At 41.2% G+C, this 25,496-nt stretch overlaps 1 protein-coding gene across 3 annotated transcripts in view; it reads right to left on the reverse strand.

Moving 5' to 3' along the window:
* The window catches only part of LOC143961713 (NACHT, LRR and PYD domains-containing protein 12-like), a 162,256-nt gene that overhangs the window by 85,361 nt on the left and 51,399 nt on the right, over positions 1 to 25,496 (reverse strand). For 2 of the 3 annotated variants that reach the window (XM_077471043.1, XM_077471041.1), the window contains one exon: positions 20,074 to 20,214. The exons of the other annotated variant lie outside the window; for it this stretch is intronic. In XM_077471043.1, the coding sequence (XP_077327169.1) occupies positions 20,074 to 20,214 (141 nt within the window). The remainder of the gene's footprint in view (positions 1 to 20,073; positions 20,215 to 25,496) is intronic. 3 annotated transcript variants of the gene reach the window in all.

The raw sequence follows: 25,496 nt of genomic DNA on the forward strand, positions 1-25,496 counted from the left end.
CTCAGCAACAAGTTGTCCAGGACCAGGCGTTTGTAACCTCCCAGTCTCTGGGAATGCGTTGCACAGACCTTTCTGCAAGGCCTCCCCGGAGATGTCTCATCCTCTGCTCCCTCTGCGACGGCAAGATAAGGTCGGCAACCTTACCCTTGTACCCAGCAATGGTCCCTCTCCTTGATCTGAAGAATACGAGGATCCTTCCGCAGGCTTTGCAGGATCAGGGAGGCCATGCAGCGTAGGTTAGCTGAGGCATTCGCTCTGGAGTCCTCTTGGTCACTAAGGACAACATGATCCGCAGCTACCTCCTCCCAGCCATATACAAGTTCACGGGTTTCTTGGGACTGTCAATCATCGCTACAAGACTACTACTGCTGCTGATGCTGAGTGCCAGCCTCCACGTCCACGCTGACACAATCATCCTCCTCATCCTCTTCCTGTGTGATGGGTGGCACAGCAGGAACACTGTCTGGATAAAGGGGGCCTTGAGAGGCAAGGAAGTCCTCCTCTTCCTGCATCTGTTCTGCCTCAAGTGCCCTGTCCATTATTCCACGCAGCGTATGCTCCAAGAGGTGGACAAGAGGTACAGTGTCACTGATGCATGCACTGTCACTGCTCACCATCCTTGTGGCCTCCTCAAACGGTGACAGTGCATGCATCCCTGATCATGCCCCACTGACGTGGTGAGAAAAAAACGAGCTCCCCTTACCCTGTCCTGGTGGCGTAGTCGCACAGGTACTCATTGATGGCCCTCTGCTGCGTGTGCAGCCGCTGCAGCATGGCCATCGTTGAGTTCCACCTGGTGGGCATGTCACATATAAGGCGATTCTTGCGCAGGTTCAACTCCTTTTGGAGCTCAGCCAGCCGAGCACAAGCATTAAATGATCGGTGGAAATGCACACAGACTTTCCTGGCCTGCTTCAGGACATCCTGTAAGCCCGGGTACCTGCCCAAGAACCGCTGCACCACCAGGTTAAGGACGTGAGCTACACACTGCACATGGGTCCCTGTCGGAAGGCAGAGAGGAGGTTGGTGTCATTGTCGCAAACCACCATTCCTGGCTTAAGCTGGCATAGCATCAACCACCTCTCGGCCTGACAAAACATCTGCCCCACTGTGGCTCCTGTCCCCCAAACAAACCAGCGCAAGCACGGCATGGCATTGTTTTGCCTGCGTACTTGCATAGCCCCTGGAACGCCTACGGAGCACTGCTGGTTCTGAGGACAGAGCACTGAAAGAGGCCATGGAGGAAGAAGAAGAGGAGGGGGTGGAGCAGAGAGGTGTGTCACAACCAATAGTAGCATTTTGGAGGCATGGTGGCGGAACAACCTCCAACACTACTGCACCTTGTCCTGCATCCTTCCCAGCTGCCAGAAGAGTGACCCAATGGGCCGTGAAAGACAGGTAACGTCCCTGTCCATGCCTGCTGGACCATTAGTCAGCGGTAATATGCACCTTACCACTGACCGCCCTGTCCAGTAAGGCAAGGACATTGCCTTCCACATGCCGGTAGAGAGTCGGAATCGCCTTCCGTGAGAAAAAGTGGCGTTTGGGGACCTGCCACTGAGGAACCGCACATTGTACAAACTCACGGAAGGGGGGCGAGTCTACCAACTGAAAAGGTAGCAGTTGAAGTGCTAGCAATTTAGCCAAGCTAGCATTCAAGTGCTGGGCATGTGGATGACTGGGAGTGAACTTCTTTCGATGGTCCAGCAGCTGAGGCAGGGCAATTTTCCTGCTATAATCGGACGTGGGTGTACTGCTAGCAGAGTGCCCGGAAACAATTGGCTGTGACACACCTAATTCTACACCTTCATTCCTCTCATAGTAGGTTTCAGAGAGGACTGAAGGTCTAGTAGGGTTGGAGATCCCAGCTGATGAGGAGCAAGGAGAGGTCCACTTTGTTCTTTGGTGTGGGTCTTTGAGGTACGCTTGCCAACGAGCTGCATAGCAGGTCAACATATGTCTGGTCAAGCACGTGGTGCCCAAGCAGCTGATGTTTTGGCCACGCGAGATGTTTTGGCCACACTGGGCATCCTCCTGGAGCATGTACCCAACACTGTGCTCATAGAGGAGACTCCTCAGGAGGTCGTGGTGGGTCTAGGGAAGGAGTCACTGATGATGACATTGAGAGGAGGGAAGACGATGCGTTGGCAGCTGCTTTGCTAGTTCCCTGAGCCTGGGTGAGAGAGGATAAGGAGGATGAAGAGGGCTTGGTCATCTGCTCTACCAAGTCTTCGGCATGTTGCGGCTCAACATGTCCAGCTGCCGAAAAGGACAAGCGCGTCCCATGGCCACGTGCTGATGATGACGATGCACCGCGTCCACGACCAGCACTGTTGTCTCTAGACACAGAGCCTGCTTGCCCTCTTTTGTCGGCTCGCGCCTGTCTGCCTCTCCTTGTTGGCCTTCCAGACATGGTAATGGCCTGAAGGGAGATGGGAAAACCAGCTATTGGGTAGTGTATATTGTGCTGGAGGCACACACAACACCCACTAACTCCTGCAGATGGCAGATGGCTCAATTAGAGAAGAGCTATGTAGGTGGATATAACGGTGTATATTGCGGTCAGGGCACGCAGAATCTCCTACAACTGACTGCAAGCTCTATTTAAAAAGAGCAAAATAGCTAGCTATATAGGTGGATATAACGGTGTATTCTGCGGTCAGGGCATGCAGAATCTCCTACAACTGACTGCAAGCTCTATTTAAAAAGAGCAATATAGCTAGCTATATAGGTGGATATAACGGTGTATTCTGCGGTCAGGGTGAATGGCCAATCATGAGCCAGCAATGCACTGCGATGGCGCAATGCATTGTGGGCCATGAGCGCCACACGAATTTGGCGCGAACGGCCCATAACGTTCAGTATTCGCCAAACGGACGAACAGCCGATGTTCGACTCGAACACGAAGCTCATCCCTAGACTCCGGACTGAATGCCTCAGCTAATCTACGCTGCATGGCCTCCCTCATCCTGCAAAGCCTGCAGAAGGATCCTCGTATTCTTCGGATCAAGGAGAGGGACCATTACTGGCTGGCCACGCTCCTTGATCCACGGTACAAGGGTAAGATTTCGGACCTTCTCTTGCCATCGCAGAGGGAGTAGAGGATGCGACATCTCCGGGAGGCCTTGCAGAAAGGTCTGTGCAACGCGTTCCCAGAGACTGGGAGGTTACAAACTCCTGGTGCTGGACAACGTTATGCTGTGGCTTCGGTCAGTCACAGAAGGAACGGTGGAGAAGGTGGCCATCTGACATATGCGTTCAGACAATTTTTTAGTCCTCAGCCTGAAGGTATGATCGGTTCCAGCAACCATCGCCAGCGTCTGATTTACATGGTGCAGGAATACCTAGGGGCATGGTCAGACTTGGACACCTTTCCCACCGAAAATCCTCTGGCTTACTGGGTCTTGAGGATGGATCACTGGCCAGAGCTTGCACAGTATGCAATTGAGCTACTGGCCTGTCCTGCATCCAGTGTTCTTTCAGAACGCTCCTTCAGTGTTGCTGGTGGCTTTATAACTGATCACAGGGAACACCTGTCCCCCGACTCGGTTGATCGACTGACCTTCAAAAAGCACCTGAAGCTGATGTAACCGAATATTTTTTTTTTAAATGTCACATCACTTCAAGACTGCCTATGCTGATGCTGAATGACTGTCCTGTTATGTTGACTGACTATCTTCTTCCTCCTCAACGATCCTGCCGATATCTTGGAAGAACATTTTTGGTTCTGGGTGATGCCAACAGCCCAAGTTTTCAGCCCCTGTGTAACAGAGGCATGTAATTACAATTCTTGATATAATATTTCATGGCAGGGCCCATTCCTGCGCCCCCCGAGAGTAACTGTGAGGACTTATACTGTTGTAGCACCAGCACCACCACCACAACCACCTAAGGCCCAATTTTTCTACCACTATTTAACAATGGTATAACAATAATAGTTCACAGGAGGGCGCTCCAACACCCACCAAGAGTCATTTTGAGGGCTTACAGTGTTGTGGCAACACCAACACCTTGTTCCGCCATTTCTGCAGAGCATATAGGGCAGGCCCCTACTTTCAAACATCCAACTTACAAACGTCTCCTACTTGCAAATGGAAGGAGACAACAGGAAGTGAGATGAAAAAAGACGGATGGCCAAAGAAATTATACAGGGGTGATAACCCTTCCCTATATTTTCCAAAAAGCTTAAAAATAGATTTTTGGACTGGAGTTATACGTAAATGTACCAGTTCAAAATTACAAACAGATTCTACTTAACACAACAATACTACACAGTCCCCGTCTTGTTTACACTGCCTGTATACTGCTGTTCTGAGTATATAGGGACTAGGGGCTCCACACCTTTCCTTTTTTTAAATTTGGGTACAGGGTTCCCCTTAATATCCGTACAAGACCCAAAGGGGCTGGTAATGGGCAGGGGGGCTACCCATGCCATTTTTCTCAATGATTTTCATCCATATTGCCGGAACCAGATATAACATTAAAACCGCAAGCAGTTTTAAGTGACTTTTTTCCGTTAAATATAATTTTGTGCAGGGACTGTTCTAAACATTGGAAAAACATTGGAAACACTTGCCACTTCACAGGCATACTATAGACACCGCCCAGGCACGATATTTAAAGGAATATTTCACTTTTTTCACTTTAATCATCGTTAAAATCAGTGCTCCCAAAAAAACTGCCGTTTTTAAAAAAAAATTAGGCATTGACCCATGTCCCCTGGACAATATCTTGCATATTAGCCATTAAAATTAGCACTTTTTATTTTCAATGGGGTTCTAAAGTTTGCACGAATTTTCGTGCCGTTCTCCAAAGTTCTGGTGCAAATCGAACCGGGGGGGGGGGGGGGTGTTCGGCTCATCCCTAGCAAGGACATTCATCAGCGCTTATTGGACCGAGGTTACAACAAATCTGTTATACACCAAGGACTGGAAAGGGTTTTGATAATGGATGGAGAGGAATTACTGTCAGATAAACCTAAAACCAAGAGAGGAGTATAAAAATAAGAATAAATCTTATAAACCTTACAACGCTAGAAATGTAAGAATGGGCAAACCTATTAAATTTGTAACTACATTTTCCCAAGAATATCGTCAGAATAATAAAAAAGAATCTGCCAATACTATATACAGATAAAGATTTAAATGGGATTTTGCAAGTAGGTTGCCATTTTTCTTGCCGACATTAGGGACTGCACTATCACCTAGTCTTTTCTCATCTAAACAATGCCAACCCACCTGGCTTTCCTATCCTGGAAGTTATCCTTGTAATACAAAAACCCGTAGGTACTGTAATTTGTGTCTTTTGGGTAAAACGTTTGTTGCCACAGCCGCAGATGAAGAGTTTATTATACAGCAATACATCAACTGTGGCACAAATGTAATTTACCTGATCACCTGTATTTTATGCAGCCTTCAATATGTAGGTTGTACCACACATCCTCTGAGAGCCCGTATAGAGGAACATTACTGCAACACAAACAACCCAAATGCTATAAATATTTTGAATGCAACAAGTCACTTTAGAGAATGTCATCAGGGCGATCTTTCCTCATTTTGCTTCAGAGGAATAGAAAATTGTCTCACTCACCCAAAGGAGGTGATAGGGAGAGAAGCATGGTGGATATTTAGATTAAAAACTAGATCACCCTGGGGTTAAACCTGAGGTGGGATCTGGACTTGCACTTACATTAAAGAGGAGGGCCGTTTTAGAAAAAAAAAAAAAATTAAAAGTCAGCAGCTGCAAACAATGTAGCTGCTGACTTTTAATAAGCACTTGCTTGTCCAGAGTGCCCGCGATGTCGGCCGCCCGAGGCTGACCCGTCCCTCGGCCTCAAGTCCCGGTGCCGCCATTTTCGCTAAGGGAAACAGGCAGTGGAGCCTTGCGGCTTCACTGCCCGTTTCCTACTGCGCATGCGCGAGTCACACATCGCTTTGTGAATGGGACGCGCTGTGTTCTGGGACACACAGTTCCCAGAACACAGCGCGACCCATTACCCAGAAGACAACGCGACGAGGAGAGAAGAAAGGCAGATTAGGATGATGTGCCTAGCAACAGGCATTTCTTGTAAGTTAAAAAAAATTTTTTTTCATTTTTTTATGATTTTTTTCTAATTTTTAATGTATTTTTTTATCAGGTTGGCCCTCCACTTTAAATATGCCTCTCCCCAGAGCCCCCCCTCTCTCTCTCTCTCTCTCCTCCTTTCTCTCTTCTGGGGTTTTTCACATACCTGAATTATTCATTTTTATTTTTTTTAAATGTTATAATTCGTTTCATTATGCATATGTTTATATGTGTATAAATGTATGCACGTGTGTACATGCGTGTGTGTACATACATGTACATATTGTCACTACAAGGTGTGTGAAAATTAGTAGCATACACATGGATCACCCTATATGTATTGCAGCCGATTCTCTTTTTTGGATAATTGCCTGCAGTCAATTAAGACAATCAATGGGTGGAGCCTGTGATCTTTAGAGCTATTTATTTCAAAGTTTTATGTCTGTAATGTGGTTATGACTAAGTCCTTATAGGCTGAAACGCATCAACTGACTTAATCTGCGTTTGTTCACTGTGGCTATTCAATAAAATGAAAACATTTTAAGAACAACCAGAGTGCGGATCATTTTTTCTACATTACTCTACTCAGCCAGCGAATGCGGATCTCTGCTATCTATGTGGTGTATGGGTAGTAGCACTGACTTTTTTTGTTTATACTATGGGCAGGGATGTTACCTATCCTTCATGACTCTTCTCAACTCTGCTGGCAGCTGGGAAGGATGCAGGACAGGGTTCAGTGTTGGGGCTTGTTCCCCCACCGCCACGCCTCCAAAAAGCTAGTGGTGATTATAATACAACATCTGTATGCTCCCCTTTCTCCTCTTCTTCCTCTATGACCTCTTCTGCAGAATTGTCCTATGAACCATTAGTGCTCTCTAAATGCTTAAGGGGCTACGTAAGCATTCAGGCAAAAACATGTCATGCAGAGCTTTAGTTGGTCTGCGTAGGGAGGGTAGCCACACTGGGGCAGAGATGCTGTTAGCTCTGTAGGGGCAGGCTCAGAGGTGGTTGACGCCATGCCAGCATCAGCCAGGAATGGTTGTACGTGACAATGGCACCAACCTTCTCTCTTCTCCACCGACAGGGACACTTGACCATATTGCATGTTTGCCACACTCTTGGATTTGGTGGTGCAATGTTTCTTGACCAGGTACCCAGGCTTAGAAGATCTCCTGTGGCAGGCCAGAAAAATCTATTCTCATTTCCACTGGTCATATAATGCCGTTGCTTGGCTGGTTGACATTCAAAAGGGAAGGCAACCTGCCTATCATCTGCCTCATTTGTGACATGCCCACCAGGTGGAACTCAACGTTGGCAATGCTGCAGCAGCTGCACACACAGCAGAGAGCCATCAATCACCTGTGCAAGTGTGGCACCAAGACAGGGTCAGGGGAGCTTGGCTTCTTTTCACCATGCTAGTGGCTACTGATCAGGGATGCATGCACTGTCCTGTCACCAATTGAGGAGGCCACAAGGATGGTGAGCAGCAACAATGCATGCTTCAGTGACACTGTCTCTCTAGTCTAACACACGCTTCATGGAATCATGGACAGGGCACTTGAGGCAGAACAGCAGGAGGAAGGAGGAGGACTTCCTTTCCTCTCAAGGCCCCCTTTATCCAGATACCATTTCTGTGAGTCCATCAAACACACAGGAAGAAGAGGAGGAGGAGGAGGATTGTGTCAGCATGGATGTCAAGGATAACATGCAGCAGTCTTCAAGGGATGATAAAAGCAAGGGGGGTTTTAGGTCGGCGATGGATTGTGATACAGGTAAGAGCGGCCCCTATTTTAATTCCAACCCAATGGGTGGGAACCACAAGATAAAATGGGGGGGGGGGGGAGAAATAGGCTTGGCGCTATACCCTTAAAAAATTTTGAAATTTGAAACTTAGATACACAATTAGCAAAGAATTTCCAGCGTGCCGGATGGTAAAATGAAATGACTTTGTATAAATGTGTGTTGCCAACTGATATAAATGTGCCTATCAGCAAGTGTCAACAAGCAATTATTGCACAATTAGAAACCATAAGTGTCATAAAAATCATAAAAATTCTAAAGTTAATAAACCATAAATCAATTAAAACAGCATGCAGTATCCAAATGCAAAAAATATATATAAAGTGCAAAGTGCTGGTGAACAAGTTACAATCACTAGTGTTATGACGAAAGTAGAGCTCAATAGTATAAGGAATAAAATATGTGGATATAAAATAAAAATAAAAAAAAATATATATATATATATATATAAATAGTCCTTTTATCTATTATACACGTCAAATCCTCACATAGTGCAAATGTGATAAAAGGTGTATGTTAATTAAAAGGTACAAAAAGTGAGAAAATGTGATAGAATCTTCTAGAAAAATATAACGATATAAGAATATATAAATAGAAAAATTGAAATGGAAAAAAAAAAAAAAAAATTTTTTAAATTAAAAATTAAAAAATAAAAATCAAAATAAAAATAGTAAATAATAAATAATGTCCCGAAAAAATTTTTTGGTGTCCAAAAAGGAAAAAGGGGGTGATAAATTAGTGGGGTGTCCTCTGTGGGTGAGAAAGAGGGAAAGGGGGAGGGTGGCTTCAACTGTTGCTCCTGGTGCTCTGTGACTAATTATGCAATTGCTCTCACCAGAGATGTGACCCCTTCCAGGGTGGATCAGCCTTCACAGTATCAGCCACTGTGTTGCTCTCTGGCTTGCCTCTATTGCGATTCTGGGAGACCCTCGTTCCTCCGTTCATATGCTGGTTATATGTAATAAGTAAGAGGCATATCCATGGTGTAGTATGTTTTATAAAGATTCGTATTTATTGTATAGACAAAAAGTTACTCACAAACATCCGTTCGTATATGCGTTAAAAGGGGGATCCCGTTCGGCTGTCACGCCGTCTAAGTTAGCGGTGTATGCTGTCTGGCCACGCCCTACGCGTTTCGTCATCAAAGACGTCCTTTGGAGCGGCCATCTGCATACACCTTTTCCCATATATAGGGTGTAATGTGTCACCACGCATGTGCGGAGAATCCCGCGGCCATTTTAATTGAGGGAATGCCCTCTGTTGATATTATATTGAACGTATTAGGCTAGATGGATGATTAACCAATGCGCCTATATTCATATGAATGTAAATGTGAAGATTTATACTGCCGGGACACATTACTCCTTAATACATAAAGGGATTTTAACCTTCCGAATAATGGATACAACGTGATATGAGAAACTAAGAACGGAACATGAAAATAAAAACAATAATAAAATAAAATAAAATAAAAGCATAAATGTATAAATGTATAATCTGAATGTCTTTCTTTTAAAATTGTTTTAAACATTTATTGGAAAGTTATTTATTTAAAAAGTTATTTATTTAAGAGAATTTTTATTTATTATTAAAAAGTGTTTAAATGTTTAAGGAGGGAATTTAAAAGAGGAAAGGTATTTTCCCGAAAGTGATGTATGTATTTCTCTTTACGCGGGGGATTTTTTGGAAGTTCCTGAAGGAGGTGATATAAATATTGGTTTTATGGAGAAGGTGTGTTTAATATTCTTGTAAAAAAGTAACAGTACAGCGCATAAATAAATAAGTGACACACCATTTAGTGCGTCCAAACACAAAAGTCCATAGATATAAAGAACAACAGGTAGAAATGTCAGAAGAGAAGATCCGCTTGTGCAATGTGCCTTCAAATCGACAAAAATAAGTGATGATGTGATTCCTTCACCAATAAGCAAGATGGGCTCTCACCTCAAAATATGGACCCCTGATTTAACAGGCAGGTCAGAAAACGCATGTTCCCATCATGGGTAAATCACAACATTCAGTAGATATAGCGGTAATGCTCAAAGATAGAATCCTTTTCAGTATCCTCAATTCAATATGATACCATAAAAAACAAAGAACAGAATCTAGTGCTCTCTGTTTCCACAAGTTTATTTAAAACAGAAATAAAAGAAATACACTCACATTCTGGTGCACTGATCTCCAGTGCTGAGTGCAGGGCATGAAAACAATTGTATCACAGCGTCCATGCATGGATCAGTATAGCAGCTTGCGGATGACGTCACGGCTTAGGTCACGTGGTCCGTACGCGTTGCGTCCCCGAAAGTAGGCGGGACTTCATCAGCGGCGACAGCGTGACGTCGGACAGCCGCTTTTAAGCTGGTATACTGATAATGAGCCAATGGAAAAGAAGATAATGCGCAAGGCAGTTTCACAGAGACAACACACATCAAGCGTGACTCCGGAAGCCAAATTAACACTTAGATAATTACCAGAGAGAGAAGAAAAGTTATAAAAACTAATAAAACTAATAACACAGAGAGGTGCATATAAGTTGAACCACATCAATGGCAACCCACACACGCACCAACCCGGTGCCCTCAAAAGGGGCTTGTTAAATAACAAAAAAATTACAAAAAAATTTCTAATTACCTTTAAAAGAGCAGTATTATAGCACAAATGTGGGGACACATAAAAATATCTCAACCCATCATTGCACCACTGCAAAACATAAAATAAAACCCCAATGCCGCCGACGCCATCAACAAGCAATACTGATCCATGCATGGATAAAACAATATAACACAAATGAATTACATAATAGAAATAAGTATGCCAAATAAAAATAAAAATAAATACCAGAATAGATACATGAATGAAAAGAATAACAAAAAATGAAAAATGAATAACAAAAATTGAAATGAAATGTGGAAATGAAAAATGAAAATATAAATAAATAAAAATAAAAATAAATAAAAATAAAAATAAAAAATATATAAATAAAAATAAAAATAAAAATAAATATAAAAATAAAAATAAAAAATGAAATTAGCAAAACTATCTATCCGAAATGAAGCAATTTAAATCAAAATCAACGTTCAAGCCACTTGGGGCAAGAACCTTTGTTTCATGTATCCAATACGACTCACGTCTGCTCAGTTGGCGTATGAAGTTACCTCCACGCCAATGTTTCGTAACCTTCTCTATCCCCCAGAAACTCAAACTCTTGGGATTCTGAGCATGTACCAATTTTAATATTCTTGTGTTTAAAATTTCTTTGGAAAACGAAACTAAAATATGGAATAGAGTGCGGTAAATATGAAAAAGTGAAAATGTAGGGGGAAGAAAGATTAGGTAATAATAATATTAAATAAAAGTTATTAGAAAGACCAAACACCCCGTGATTTTGGGTTCTTAATCCTTATTTGTTTTGTCAAGGGGATACTTAGAGGGCATAGAAAAAGGAGGATGGACTATATCTTGTTTGGGAACCTTGAATGAATAATGTTCGACCCTTTTTGTAGATTATATGGATAAGGTCAAGAGTGGGGATAAGAATAAAGATGGATTTAATGGGAATGGATATGTCATTAATATGGGGTGTCATATGGCCATATTAAAAAATTAAAATATATAAATGTGTTGTAGGCCTTATTGTTGAATGTATTACATTCGATCTATGTGAAATATCAATTTGTTTAGGCATTAAAAATTAGTTAAAAAACAATTGAGATCTAAATCAATATTCATTCTTGCAGGGTGTAAAGTTTCCATATTAAAAATCCATCTTGTTTCATTCTGTGAGACTTTTATGGTTTTGTCTTCTCCTCTCCAGTGGCCTTTGATCTTATCAATTGCGTAAAAAATCTTTTTTTTGGGGTCCTGGTTGTGAAAGTCTCTGAAATGCCGTGAGACACTGTGTTTGTCATATCCGTTTTTGATGTTGTTAATGTGTTCCCTAATTCTTTCGTGTAGTTCTCGCGTAGTTCTTCCCACATATTGCTTGTGGCAGGGGCACTCTATAACATATGTAACGTGAGTGCTTCTGCAGGAGATGAGTTCTTTTATAGAGAAAGTCCTACCATTGGTGGTAGAGGTAAAGGTGGTGATTCTTCTATTCGTTTTTTTACTTTTACGGCAAGGAAGGCATTGACCGCACTTGAAGAATCCTTTCAAGTGTTTTGCAATCTTTATCTCTCTTGGTGGATCAATTGTATTTTTAACCAATTTGTTTCTTAAATTAGGAGCTTTCCTGTAGAAAAAGGAGGGATTGTTGGGTAAAAGTTGTTTCAGAGTGTCGTCTACTTTCAAAATGGGCCAGTGTTTTTTTATTATTCTTTCTATTTCCTTGTGTTGCCTACTGAACCCTGTGAGGAAAGCTGTCTCTATGTTCTTTGTTTTCTTCTTGGTTGTTTCATTTCCTAACAGTTTTTTCCTTTCCATTCTCATTATACTTTCTTTAAGGCTCCGTAGATGTGATTCTTTATACCCTTTCTTCATAAATCTTCCAATTATTACTTCAGCCTGGGTGTTAAAATCCTCTACTTTTGTGCAATTCCTGTATAATCTCAGGAGTTGCCCTTTGGGTATGTTGCTAATCCAACGTGGATGATGGCAACTTGAGGTAGGTATATACCCATTTCGGTCTGTGGATTTGAAATAAGTCCTTGTACCCAGGGTACCCTCTGATTTGAAAATCTGTAGGTCCAAGTAATTGATGCTCCGTTCGTCCCAATTTCCTGTAAAGGTAATGTCATATATGTTGTGGTTAATTTCCTCAAGAAAAGACTGTAGTTCTGAATGTGTGCCTCCCCAAATGATAATAATGTCATCAATGTACCTTTTGTACATTTTGAGGTTTCTCCTCGGTATGCCATAAATCTGTTCTGCTTCCCAGTGATCCAAGAACAGGTTTGCCACGCTGGGTGCATATTTTGCCCCCATGGCTACACCTTTTGTTTGTACATAGTGTTTACCTCTGTACCAGAAATGGTTATGGCTCATTGCCAGATCCAGGCCTTCTAATATATACTCAATCTGTTCTTGTTTGAGTTTAGACTTATTATGCAGGGCCCACTCAACTCCATTTAGTCCATCCTTCTGTTTAATATTCGTGTATAGGGAATTCACATCAATCGTTACCAATATGTCCTTCTCTTCAATGTTGATGTTCTGAATATCCTTCAGCAATTGCCTACTATCTTTCAGATATGACTTGCCTTTCACTACTAGTGGTTGTAGGAATCCATCAATATAGGCGCCCAGTCTTGAAAATAAAGAATCTATGCCACGAGAAAGGGAATATGGAAGACTATCAAAGAATTGGAAAAGAAAAAAGACAGTCATCAGACCGGCTGACAAGGGAGGAGGGCTGGTCATACTAAACAAAATAGACTATGAAGAAGAGATATCTAGGCTCCTCAACATACCGGACACATATAAAGTACTAAAATCCAAAAGAAGAATACAACAAGAAGTTGAACAACTATGTCAACAAGGGACTCACTAAAGGTATACTGAATAAAAAGGAAGCAAGGTACTTAGTACCCAATGCACCAAAAACCCCAGTAATATATTATGTCCCAAAGATTCACAAGAATCAAACACATCCTCCAGGAAGACCCATTGTCAGTGGCATAGATTCTTTATTTTCAAGACTGGGCGCCTATATTGATGGATTCCTACAACCACTAGTAGTGAAAGGCAAGTCATATCTGAAAGATAGTAGGCAATTGCTGAAGGATATTCAGAACATCAACATTGAAGAGAAGGACATATTGGTAACGATTGATGTGAATTCCCTATACACGAATATTAAACAGTAGGATGGACTAAATGGAGTTGAGTGGGCCCTGCATAATAAGTCTAAACTCAAACAAGAACAGATTGAGTATATATTAGAAGGCCTGGATCTGGCAATGAGCCATAACCATTTCTGGTACAGAGGTAAACACTATGTACAAACAAAAGGTGTAGCCATGGGGGCAAAATATGCACCCAGCGTGGCAAACCTGTTCTTGGATCACTGGGAAGCAGAACAGATTTATGGCATACCGAGGAGAAACCTCAAAATGTACAAAAGGTACATTGATGACATTATTATCATTTGGGGAGGCACACATTCAGAACTACAGTCTTTTCTTGAGGAAATTAACCACAACATATATGACATTACCTTTACAGGAAATTGGGACGAACGGAGCATCAATTACTTGGACCTACAGATTTTCAAATCAGAGGGTACCCTGGGTACAAGGACTTATTTCAAATCCACAGACCGAAATGGGTATATACCTACCTCAAGTTGCCATCATCCACGTTGGATTAGCAACATACCCAAAGGGCAACTCCTGAGATTATACAGGAATTGCACAAAAGTAGAGGATTTTAACACCCAGGCTGAAGTAATAATTGGAAGATTTATGAAGAAAGGGTATAAAGAATCACATCTATGAAGCCTTAAAGAAAGTATAATGAGAATGGAAAGGAAAAAACTGTTAGGAAATGAAACAACCAAGAAGAAAACAAAGAACATAGAGACAGCTTTCCTCACAGGGTTCAGTAGGCAACACAAGGAAATAGAAAGAATAATAAAAAAACACTGGCCCATTTTGAAAGTAGACGACAATCTGAAACAACTTTTACCCAACAATCCCTCCTTTATCTACAGGAAAGCTCCTAATTTAAGAAACAAATTGGTTAAAAATACAATTGATCCACCAAGAGAGATAAAGATTGCAAAACACTTGAAAGGATTCTTCAAGTGCGGTCAATGCCTTCCTTGCCGTAAAAGTAAAAAAACGAATAGAAAAATCACCACCTTTACCTCTACCACCAATGGTAGGACTTTCTCTATAAAAGAACTCATCTCCTGCACATCTCCTGCAGAAGCACTCACGTTACATATGTTATAGAGTGCCCCTGCCACAAGCAATATGTGGGAAGAACTACGCGAGAACTACACGAAAGAATTAGGGAACACATTAACAACATCAAAAACGGATATGACAAACACAGTGTCTCACGGCATTTCAGAGACTTTCACAACCAGGACCCCAAAAAAAAGATTTTTTACGCAATTGATAAGATCAAAGGCCACTGGAGAGGAGAAGACAAAACCATAAAAGTCTCACAGAATGAAACAAGATGGATTTTTAATATGGAAACTTTACACCCTGCAGGAATGAATATTGATTTAGATCTCAATTGTTTTTTAACTAATTTTTAATGCCTAAACAAATTGATATTTCACATAGATCGAATGCCTACAACACATTTATATATTTTAATTTTTTAATATGGCCATATGACACTCCATATTAATGACATATCCATTCCCATTAAATCCATCTTTATTCTTATCCCCACTCTTGACCTTATCCATATAATCTACAAAAAGGGTCGAACGTTATTCATTCAAGGTTCCCAAACAAGATATAGTCCATCCTCCTTTTTCTATCCCCTCTAATTATCCCCTTGACAAAACAAATAAGGATTAAGAACCCAAAATCACGGGGTGTTTGGTCTTTCTAATAACTTTTATTTAATATTATTATTACCTAATCTTTCTCCCCCCTACATTTTCACTTTTTCATATTTACCGCACTCTATTCCATATTTTAGTTTAGTTTTCCAAAGAAATTTTAAACACAAGAATATTAAACACACCTTCTCCATAAAACCTATATTTATATCACCTCCTTCAGGAACTTCCAAAAAATCCCCCGCGTAAAGAGAAATACATACATCACTTTCGGGAAAATACCTTTCCTCTTTTAAATTCCCTCCTTAAACATTTAAACACTTTTTAATAATAAATAAAAATTCTCTTAAATAAATAACTTTTTAAATAAATAACTTTCCAATAAATGTTTAAAACAATTTAAAAAGAAAGAGATTCAGATTATACATTTATGCTTTTATTTTATTTTATTATTGTTTTTATTTTCATGTTTCGTTCTTAGTTTCTCATATCACGTTGTATCCATTATTCGGAAGGTTAAAATCCCTTTATGTATTAAGGAGTAATGTGTCCCGGCAGTATAAATCTTCACATTTACATTTACATTCATATGAATATAGGCGCATTGGTTAATCATCCATCTAGCCTAATACGTTCAATATAATATCAACAGAGGGCATTCCCTCAATTAAAATGGCCGTGGGATTCTCCGCACATGCGTGGTGACACATTACACCCTATATATGGGAAAAGGTGTATGCAGATGGCCGCTTCAGAGGACGTCTTTGATGACGAAGCGCGTAGGGCGTGACCAGACAGCATACACCGCTAACTTAGACGGCGTGACAGCCGAACGGGATCCCCCTTTTAACGCATATACGAACGGATGTTTGTGAGTAACTTTTTGTCAATACAATAAATACGAATCTTTATAAAACATACTACACCATGGATATGCCTCTTACTTATTACATATAACCGGCATACGAACGGAGGAACGAGGGTCTCCCAGAATCGCAATAGAGGCAAGCCAGAGAGCAACACAGTGGCTGATACTGTGAAGGCTGATCCACCCTGGAAGGGGTCACATCTCTGGTGAGAGCAATTGCATAATTAGTCACAGAGCACCGGGAGCAACAGTTGAAGCCACCCTCCCCCTTTCCTCCATTCTCACCCACAGAGGACACCCCACTAATTTATCACCCCCTTTTTCCTTTTTGGACACCAAAAAAATTTTTCGGGACATTATTTATTATTTACTATTTCTATTTTTATTTTGATTTTTATTTTTTAATTTTTAATTTTAAAACATTTTTTATTTTTATTTTTTTTTCCATTTCAATTTTTCTATTTATATATTCTTATATCGTTATATTTTTCTAGAAGATTCTATCACATTTTCTCACTTTTTGTACCTTTAATTAACATACACCTTTTATCACATTTGCACTATGTGAGGATTTGACGTGTATAATAGATAAAAGGACTATTTATATATATATATATATATATATATATATATATTTTTTTTTTTTTTTTTTTTTATATCCACATATTTTATTCCTTATACTATTGAGCTCTACTTTCGTCACAACACTAGTGATTGTAACTTGTTCACCAGCACTTTGCACTTTATATATATTTTTTGCATTTGGATACTGCATGCTGTTTTAATTGATTTATGGTTTATGAACTTTAGAATTTTTATGATTTTTATGACACTTATGGTTTCTAATTGTGCAATAATTGCTTGTTGACACTTGCTGATAGGCACATTTATATCAGTTGGCAACACACATTTATACAAAGTCATTTCATTTTACCATCCAGCACGCTGGAAATTCGTTGCCAATTGTGTATCTAAGTTTCAAATTTCAAAATTTTTTAAGGGTATAGCGCCAAGCCTATTTCTCCCCCCCCCCCCCCCATTTAGTCTTCAAGGGATGGCTTTCAGTCCCCAGAAACCCAAGGATTGGAACATGTCTGGGAGGAGGTAGTTGCGGATAATGTGATCCTTAGTGACCCAGAGGACTCAAATGCCTCTGCAAACTTACATTGCATGGCCTCCCTGATTCTGCAAAGCCTGCAAAAGGACCCTACGATTTGTGGTATGAAGGAGAGGGATCAATACTGGCTGGCAACCCATCTTGATCCACATTACAAGGGTAAGGTTGCAGAACTCATCCTACCTTCGTGGGGGGGGGGGGGAGCAGAGGATGAAATATCTACAGGATGCTTTAAAAAAAAAAAAGTTTGTGTAACGCATTTACAGGGCCTTCAAAAGTGTAATAGGTCTTTAGGAAATTAGAGGTGTAATTTATGCTCCTAGAACACCTGATGGTGCTCCCTGCATGTTGGGCCTTTGTATGTGGCCAGGCTGTGTAAAAGTCTCAAACATGCGGTATTGCCGTACTCAGGTTGAGTAGTAGAATGTATTTTGGGGTGTAATTTTTGCTATGTGCATTCTTTGAGTTAGAAATATCTTATAAACTGACCACTTTGTGTAAAAAAAAAATATATGTTTTAATTTCTTTCCACGTTTCCAAAGACTTGTGGAAAAAAAGGAACTGACTCATTATGCCTCATAGAATAGATGTTGGGGTGTTTGCTTTCCAAAATGGGGTCATTTTGTGGGTAATTCCACTGCCCTGGTGCTCCAGGGCCTTCAAAAATGTAATAGATCATTAGGAAATTAGAGGTGTCATTTATGCTCCTAGAACCCCTGACGGGGTTCCCTGCATGTTGGACATTCTTTTTTTTCCCCCAAGAACTGTGGGAAAAAATTACAACTTCAAAAAATCACCATGCCTCTTCCTAAATACCTTGGACTGTCTAATTTTCAAAAAGGGGTAATTTGTGGGGTATTTGTACTTTCCTGACATTTCAGCGCCTCAAGAATGGAGATAGGCCGTCAGTGCATCAGGTGTGATCAGATGTGATTTCAATGATTTGCACTATAGCTTGCAGATGCTATAACTTTCAAAGAGTCTAAATAATATCCACTAATTGGGGTTATTTTTACCAAAGAAATTTAGCAGTATAAATTATGGCCCAAATTTATGAACAATAATTACTTATTTGCAAAATTTTATAATTTTCGCTCTTTTTTTCACTTCTGTCGTAAAAAAAACAGTGCTGATTAAATGCCACCAAAAGAAAGCTCTATTTGAATGAAAAAAAATTATAAAAATTTTGTTTGGATACAGTGTTGCATTAGTAATTGGCATTCAAAGTGTGAGAGCGCTGAAAGCTAAAAAATGGTCTGGGAAGGAAGGGTGTATTAATGCCCTGTATTGAAGTGGTTAAAAAAAAAAAAAACATTGGCATGGAGTTCCCCTTACTATCCATGCCAGACCTGCTGTTTTTCAATTTTTTTTTATTTATATTGCTGGGATCTGGCAATATATTACAGCCGTGAGCAATTTTGAATGACATTTTTTTCTTTGGAAATGTCATTTTGCTATGGTACTGTTATAAACATGGGGAAAATGCGCTACTTTACAGGCAGACTAAGTGGACCCCCCAGGCATGATATTTAAAGGAGTATTTAATTTTTTTCACATTAAGCATTATTCAAATCACTGCTCCTGAAAAAACGGCCATTTTAAAAACTTTTGTTTGCATTGATACACGTCCCCTGGGGCAGGACCCGGGTCCGCAAACACTTTTTTATGGCAATAACTTACATAAAAGCCTTTAAAATTAGCAGTTTTTATTTTTCATGTAACATTGACTTTAATGGTGTTTGCGTGTTCGATCAAATTTTTTTGTCTGTTCGCAAGTTCTGGTGCAAACTGAAGTGGGGGTGTTCAGCTCATCCCTCATCACTTCGCTAGAAGTGAGACTCCCTAAACCTGAAAGTGTTAATATTTACACATTTTAAACAAACAACACAAATATACATGATGAAGCCCCGCCTAGGGCGTAACGTGAAAGGTGGAGATGTCATCACGCCTGTCAGATACACTAGGAGAGCCGCTGCTATACTGTTATGAAGGAGAGGAGGGTCGCCGGGCGCTGTGTGCATTCTTACATGATTATATTGTGATTCTATGTGAGGATATATTACATGTTATTATTAATAAACTATTAATGACCCGTGTATCCCAGCTATTGTGACACATACAGATAAAACAGATCTGGTAACAAGTCACCAAGCGGGTATTATCCTCAGACCGGGAAATCTGTCCTCCAGGGGGCAGGAGAGCGATAGTGAGTATGATGACATGGCGGCTGGTTCTCATTTTATAGAATTATTGTAATATATCCAAAATCCACATATCAGAGGAGATCATTTCCTCTACATCACTTCCCCTTTAGGCTCCTCCCACTAGAAGAACAACCCCTCCCCCGGACATTTCTCCAGCATTCTTATAGTGTTTTCAGAGCTTCATAAACACAATGAAGACACATGATAAATGTCATAGAAGTGTTACTGAGCATTGCTTCCTTCTACATAATCATCAGACGAGTCCTAAGGGGGTCTATTCCATCCTATTCCCTGCTTGTTAGAAATATGGATGGTCATTCCATATGTACAGAGCCTGGTCACTTTTCTACTATAAGGAGAACCCCAAATCCCATGGAGGAGATTACAAAGAGAAAGATTCCCTCCGAGAGAGGAGAAGACATGAGAAGAGGACAGGTGATGGAAGATTCTACATGGGTGAGGTTGGAGGACATCCAGAGATAGAAGGAGACATTGAGAGACGGGAACAATCACAAGACGTCACATTTCCCCATCACGACACATCAGACATTTCTCTTACCGTAATTCCTGAATTTTACTCTCCGGGTTTATCAGAAAGGAAAGAGAATCACACTTCCTTTCATATCCTGAAAAGAAGAAATAATCTTCTGCTTTGTCCTCTCCCGGACAATCTGTACTGGAAATAGTACAACCATCAAATCTAAAAGCCAATAATGAGATAATAATTATCACCAAGAATGTATGACCTCTGACACCAAGAATAACAATGTAACCCCAACATTTCCCTTCCACATGGCTGCCTTCCCTCTGGCTCTACAGTCTCATACTGGACCTGATGAGGACTTCTCATTGGTGGCTATGAGTGGTCATTGAAGTCACACTCCAGACAAAACTTAAAAGGAGGCCCCTGATATGTATACGGGGTCTCTGGCCTTCCTACACAGGGGTCTCCATTCATCTTCTGGAAAATCCTGGAACACCACTTTGGTTCCAGATATAAAATGCAGTCCAGACATTCCCATCTCCGCCCACTTCTGCAGACAATTGGCCCCTCCAATGTTGGGATGATGATGTCACACCCCTGGCATTATTTCCCTCCCCCACATCTCTGAACACAAAGCTTTCCCTCCAAATGTTCTGTGTGATAAATGGTATAATTGGGGGCAGGGAAAGGGTTAATACGATGTAAATGATGTGATTGTTACCAGAAGTTGTGTAGAAGGTGATATGTGGGAACCACCATTTAGGTCTGGTTCACACAGCAAAACATGAAAGTCGCAGCCACTTCCAGCTTGACTTTGCTCTACAACTTCCTGGCGACCAGGTGCGACTTCAAAGCGACTTTACTGAGAAGCATTCCTATGTGACTTTGATGGATCCGTGTTTATAGCGTGTTTTGTCACATGACAAAACATGCATCTGCTAACCGTGATTGGGGCCTCATTAACAATCAGGCTGCATTTACATCTGCATGATTCTGAATGCACATCAACCGCACAGAAATTGTATGCTTTGCTGTACATTTCAAAAATGTGCTGCGACCGTCCATCACGATTGTACTACGAAAATGGCAAAGCGAGCACGATACATGTTTCCAAAACATGTGGCAAAGCATGTGTTTTTCTGCAGGTTGCTGGGCATTCAGAAACATGCAGACCATAGGCATGCACACAGGGTGTGCCGGGGGTGCCTGGACACACCCTAATGTGTGTTTGGAGATCTTCTGTAAGATGCTGCAAGAGACTGTATAGGGCGCTGCCTGTGAGACAGTTTCCCATTGAGCAGTCAAGGAGGCATGTAAGAGCCGCTTAGTGCTTTAAACTGTAATCTAATGTCACTGCTTGCAGATAGGAGCTGTCAAAACTCGGGGCTGATGTCTGGGTTGGGTGGGACCAAACAGCTAGCCTATCAAACACGCTGATGTCGAGGGCTGGGCAGGCCACTCCGTGTATATGGCTCCACCCCCTTTCTATCTCTTACATGCCTAGCTGAGTGCTCAATGGGAAACTTCCCCTCTCCTAGATTAGTGCCAATTGGTGCCGCCTATCTATTCCCATCATTGCCAACCAATGCCACCTATCAGTGCCACTAATCAGTGCCCTTCAGTGCCACCTGTCAGTGCCCATTAGTGCCACAATTTTTTTTCTATTCTATTTTTCATAATGTGTATTGTAAGCTGCACTGTCCTGAGGAAGCTCACGAGAGCGAAACATGTAGAAAACAGCAGCATTACTCTATATGTAGGACTGGTAACATCTTATGATTTTAGGATTTATGCCTCTCCTGTATATATTTAATGAATTAACATCTTTATTTGATGTCAATATTGCCCTGTGTTTAATTTGTATTCTCTATTTTGTTAATAAAATTAAAATTATCTTATTTATATAGGTATCTGACTGATTCTACCTGGGTACCGTCTAAAAGTCCCTGAGGTTGGTTGTCCTCCAGCCCCATTTTCCCCTCCTTTTTTCATTCTTTGTTTATATACAATATTGGGATGTGGTACCCCTTTGCAACATTTTTTTGATCGCCTCATCTTTGTATCTTTCCTTTCATATTTATTAGGGCGTTACCCACCCCCTCACCTAGTATAGATGAAGATACGATCAATCTATTATTCGTGTTGATTTAAGTATAATTGCTGATTACGATAATACGATTACTATATTAATTTAATTAATATTATAACATAATTCTAAAAATAAAGTTGAGTTTTTTTTTCTCTTCAATGGCTAAATACTGTGGTAATGCATTTGATGGCCTCATGAACACTTTCCAGCGGTCACAAAGTATAGCGGCTGGAGGATTATCCATGGATAGATTCTTTCTAAGCCCCTGTACACACGGTCGGACATTCCGACAGAAGGTGTCCGATCGGACCATGTTGTCGGATAATCCGACTGTGTGTGGTCTCCATCGGACTGTTTCCATCGGAGTATCCGACGGACCAAGTTTTCCAACTTGTCTATAAAATTTTCCGACAACATGCTCCGATTGGACATACTCTGATCATGTATAGCCTACTCCGACGAACAAGGTGCCACGCATGCTCACAATCAAATTCGGACACGGAAGCGCTCGCTCAGGTAAAATTACCGCTCGTAATCGATATAGCACATTTGTCACGCTGCAATGTTAAAAATTCTTTCATGAAGCACATTCTCTTGTTCTTTACAATGCTGCAAGAATGAAATTGTTTTGATGCTCATAGTCACACACACTTCTCCTGCATGTATTTTTTGAGTCTTTTTACTCATTCCAGCAATACAATATTTAAAATCGTCACATCTACACAATCTTTTTTTTGTTGTTTTTGTTTTACATTTTTGTGGTTGGTTTTTTCATCATCTCCTTTTTTGTCAGTTTGCTCATCTTTGCATTTTTTTGGGAGTGTTTTGGGTTTCAACTTACCACAACACCGTTATTTTTTTTGTATTTTGTTTTTTCATTTTTAATCTACAGGAGGTTGTTTGGTGTTGGTGCTCCTTGTTATTCATTTCACTTTGTATTTTTGAAATGTACCTGCCTACTCACAAATAAACTCTCCTTTTTGAAGTAAAACACATACACAAGTATTGCTTCAAACCAAAATAAACCTTTATTTACGTGTCAAACAACTAAAGAGGAAGGCAGCGCTGGAGAAACTTGTCCCCCAGGGCAGACATGAACTAATTCGAAAATGCTAATTTGGTGGCCTGAAGAGTAGATATCTCAGGGAGAGAAGTCTGGTCCAGAAGTCCTAGAGATCAGGAAGAGCAGATGCTATCTATGTCCCCAGGATGTGGTTCTACAAGAGGCTGCATCTTCTGTCAGACCAGACTGAACCCCGGCCATCACTCTCTTGTCTTCCTTGGGTACTTCCCTCCAGGCTCCCTTCCAGGCTGTGGCTGGGCTCCTGTAGTTGTGGCAGGAGGAGGAGGGCAATGGTCGACCTCCTGGCTGCTACTTGCCACAGCCTCCTCCTGGCTGAGGTCTTCCTGTGTATGAAAATGGGACATAGTTTTAGTTTTTTTCTCATCAATCACACCATTTTGTGCTCATGACTGTTGCAAATTGAATGTTACCAAATAGAACAGGCTATCATTCTGAACCGAGCATTTTTCATTCTTGGCCCAAACATTTTTGCTCACTACTGTCTATTGAGATGTACTGTAAACTACTTTGTTAAATCACAACTTACTGATCAATAATAACATCTAGTTAGCATCATTAAATGTACAACAAGAAATATGTTCAACAATGCTATACCTGTCTCAAGCTGGGCCCCTCCACATGTTGCTGCCTGGAAGGCCCAGGTTGGACGTTGGAAGCCTCAGCTGGGGGTGAAGGAAGCCTTGAAGGAAGACTGGAGAGTGATGGCCTGGGTAACCCCTGGTCTACCAGAAAATGCAGCCTCTCGAAGTACACCATCCTGGGGTAATACTGTAAATGGCATCTGGATCTCCTGATCTCAGGGACTGCAGGTGCTTCTTTTTCTCCCTGAGATATGTACTCTTCATGGCACCAATTTTAAACATCACATAGGTCATGTCTGCCGTGGGGACCATGATTCGCACCAAAGCAAGAAGTTTCTCCAGCGCTGCCTTCCTCTTACTTTGGTCATTATAAAATGGGTTGTTCATCTGCCACAGGCAGGGCAGCTCCCTGAACAGTTTAAGGAATAGCTCCATAAAATTGGTGTTTTGGAGGGATCCATCTTGTCTGCAAGACTCAACACAAGACAAACCCTAACATACTAATAATGCCATGCTAAACCCTCCTAATCTTGTCCCAACATAGGCCTAGATAGAAGCAGTCTAGTCTAGTGATGTACCAAGTTAAAAATTGTACCTTTGTTTGCACGATCGGCGCGTCAGCTCCTCACTCTGTTGACAGATCATACGTACGACACACGTGTGTTGCGTTTTATATACAGTGCACATGCGTGAAACTCCGCCCGCCTCTGACGTTCTTTCTAGACTATTCGCCGCCCCTTCTCTTTTGGCGCAGTGGGTAGAGCACATGGCGGACAGAACACAGGTGTGCACTAATAGTTCCACTAACGAGGAGGAGGGTGAGGAAAGCCCGGAGCCTGAAATGTTCCGATCCTGGAGGAGAAGATTTAAGGCCTCAAATATGTGTTTTGGAGAGATGTTGGAGATGGTGGACATATTGAAGAGGACTGACTATGATGGGAAGTATGGACCTTACCCAAACCCAAATATCAGAAAGGCCAAGATCATGACTAAAGTTGTGAAGAGTCTTCAGAAGAATTTTGGGGTACGCCGATCCAAGGATCAACTGAGAAAATGCTGGTCAGACCTGAAACTGAGGGAGCACGATCAGTACAGAAGGATCAAGAGTGTTCTTCAAAAAAGTAAGTAGTTGTGTGTTCATATGATTATTATTGCTTGTATACTGCTCCATGTGCTTTGATTTCATGTTGTACAGTTTAAAATGGCCACTTTCAAGTTCATGGTTACAATCGTTCATAAGAAACATTGTTCGTTAGCCCACACCTAACATGATGTTTTCACAAATTACACTTCACTACATTTCTTCACACTGCAGGTAAGTATTCCAGCTTAACAAAGTGTCCACAATAATGTTCTCACCTTTGAAAACCCAAAAAACACAATTGTACCACACTTCCAAGCAATGTTTCATATTCCTATTTCTGCCCTCTGTGTGCTAAGTATTCCTTTTTTACATTCTCATAGGGGAGAGAAGACTCGGGAAGTCTGAGGACACCAGGGACCCCGCACCTCCCAAAGAAGGCAAAATTCCAACACCAGAAGCAGAGGAGGAGGAGGAAGGAGAGATCGTTGAAGTTGGACAAATTGTCACCACAACAGGTGAGCGTCAGAGACCACAGCTTCTGGTAAGCTCATCAATGTATGTTGTCATATTTATAATACATGGTGTTTTTTTTTGCTTTTTTTTTTTTTAGGTGATGTGGAAGAAGAATCAAATTTTACCAGTGAAAGTGCCCAGATACTG

The sequence above is a fragment of the Lithobates pipiens genome, unplaced genomic scaffold (genome assembly GCF_037356315.1).
Source record: "Lithobates pipiens isolate NorthernLeopardFrog02 unplaced genomic scaffold, aLitPip1_a1.2 Scaffold_8, whole genome shotgun sequence".
Lineage (NCBI taxonomy): Eukaryota > Metazoa > Chordata > Amphibia > Anura > Ranidae > Lithobates > Lithobates pipiens.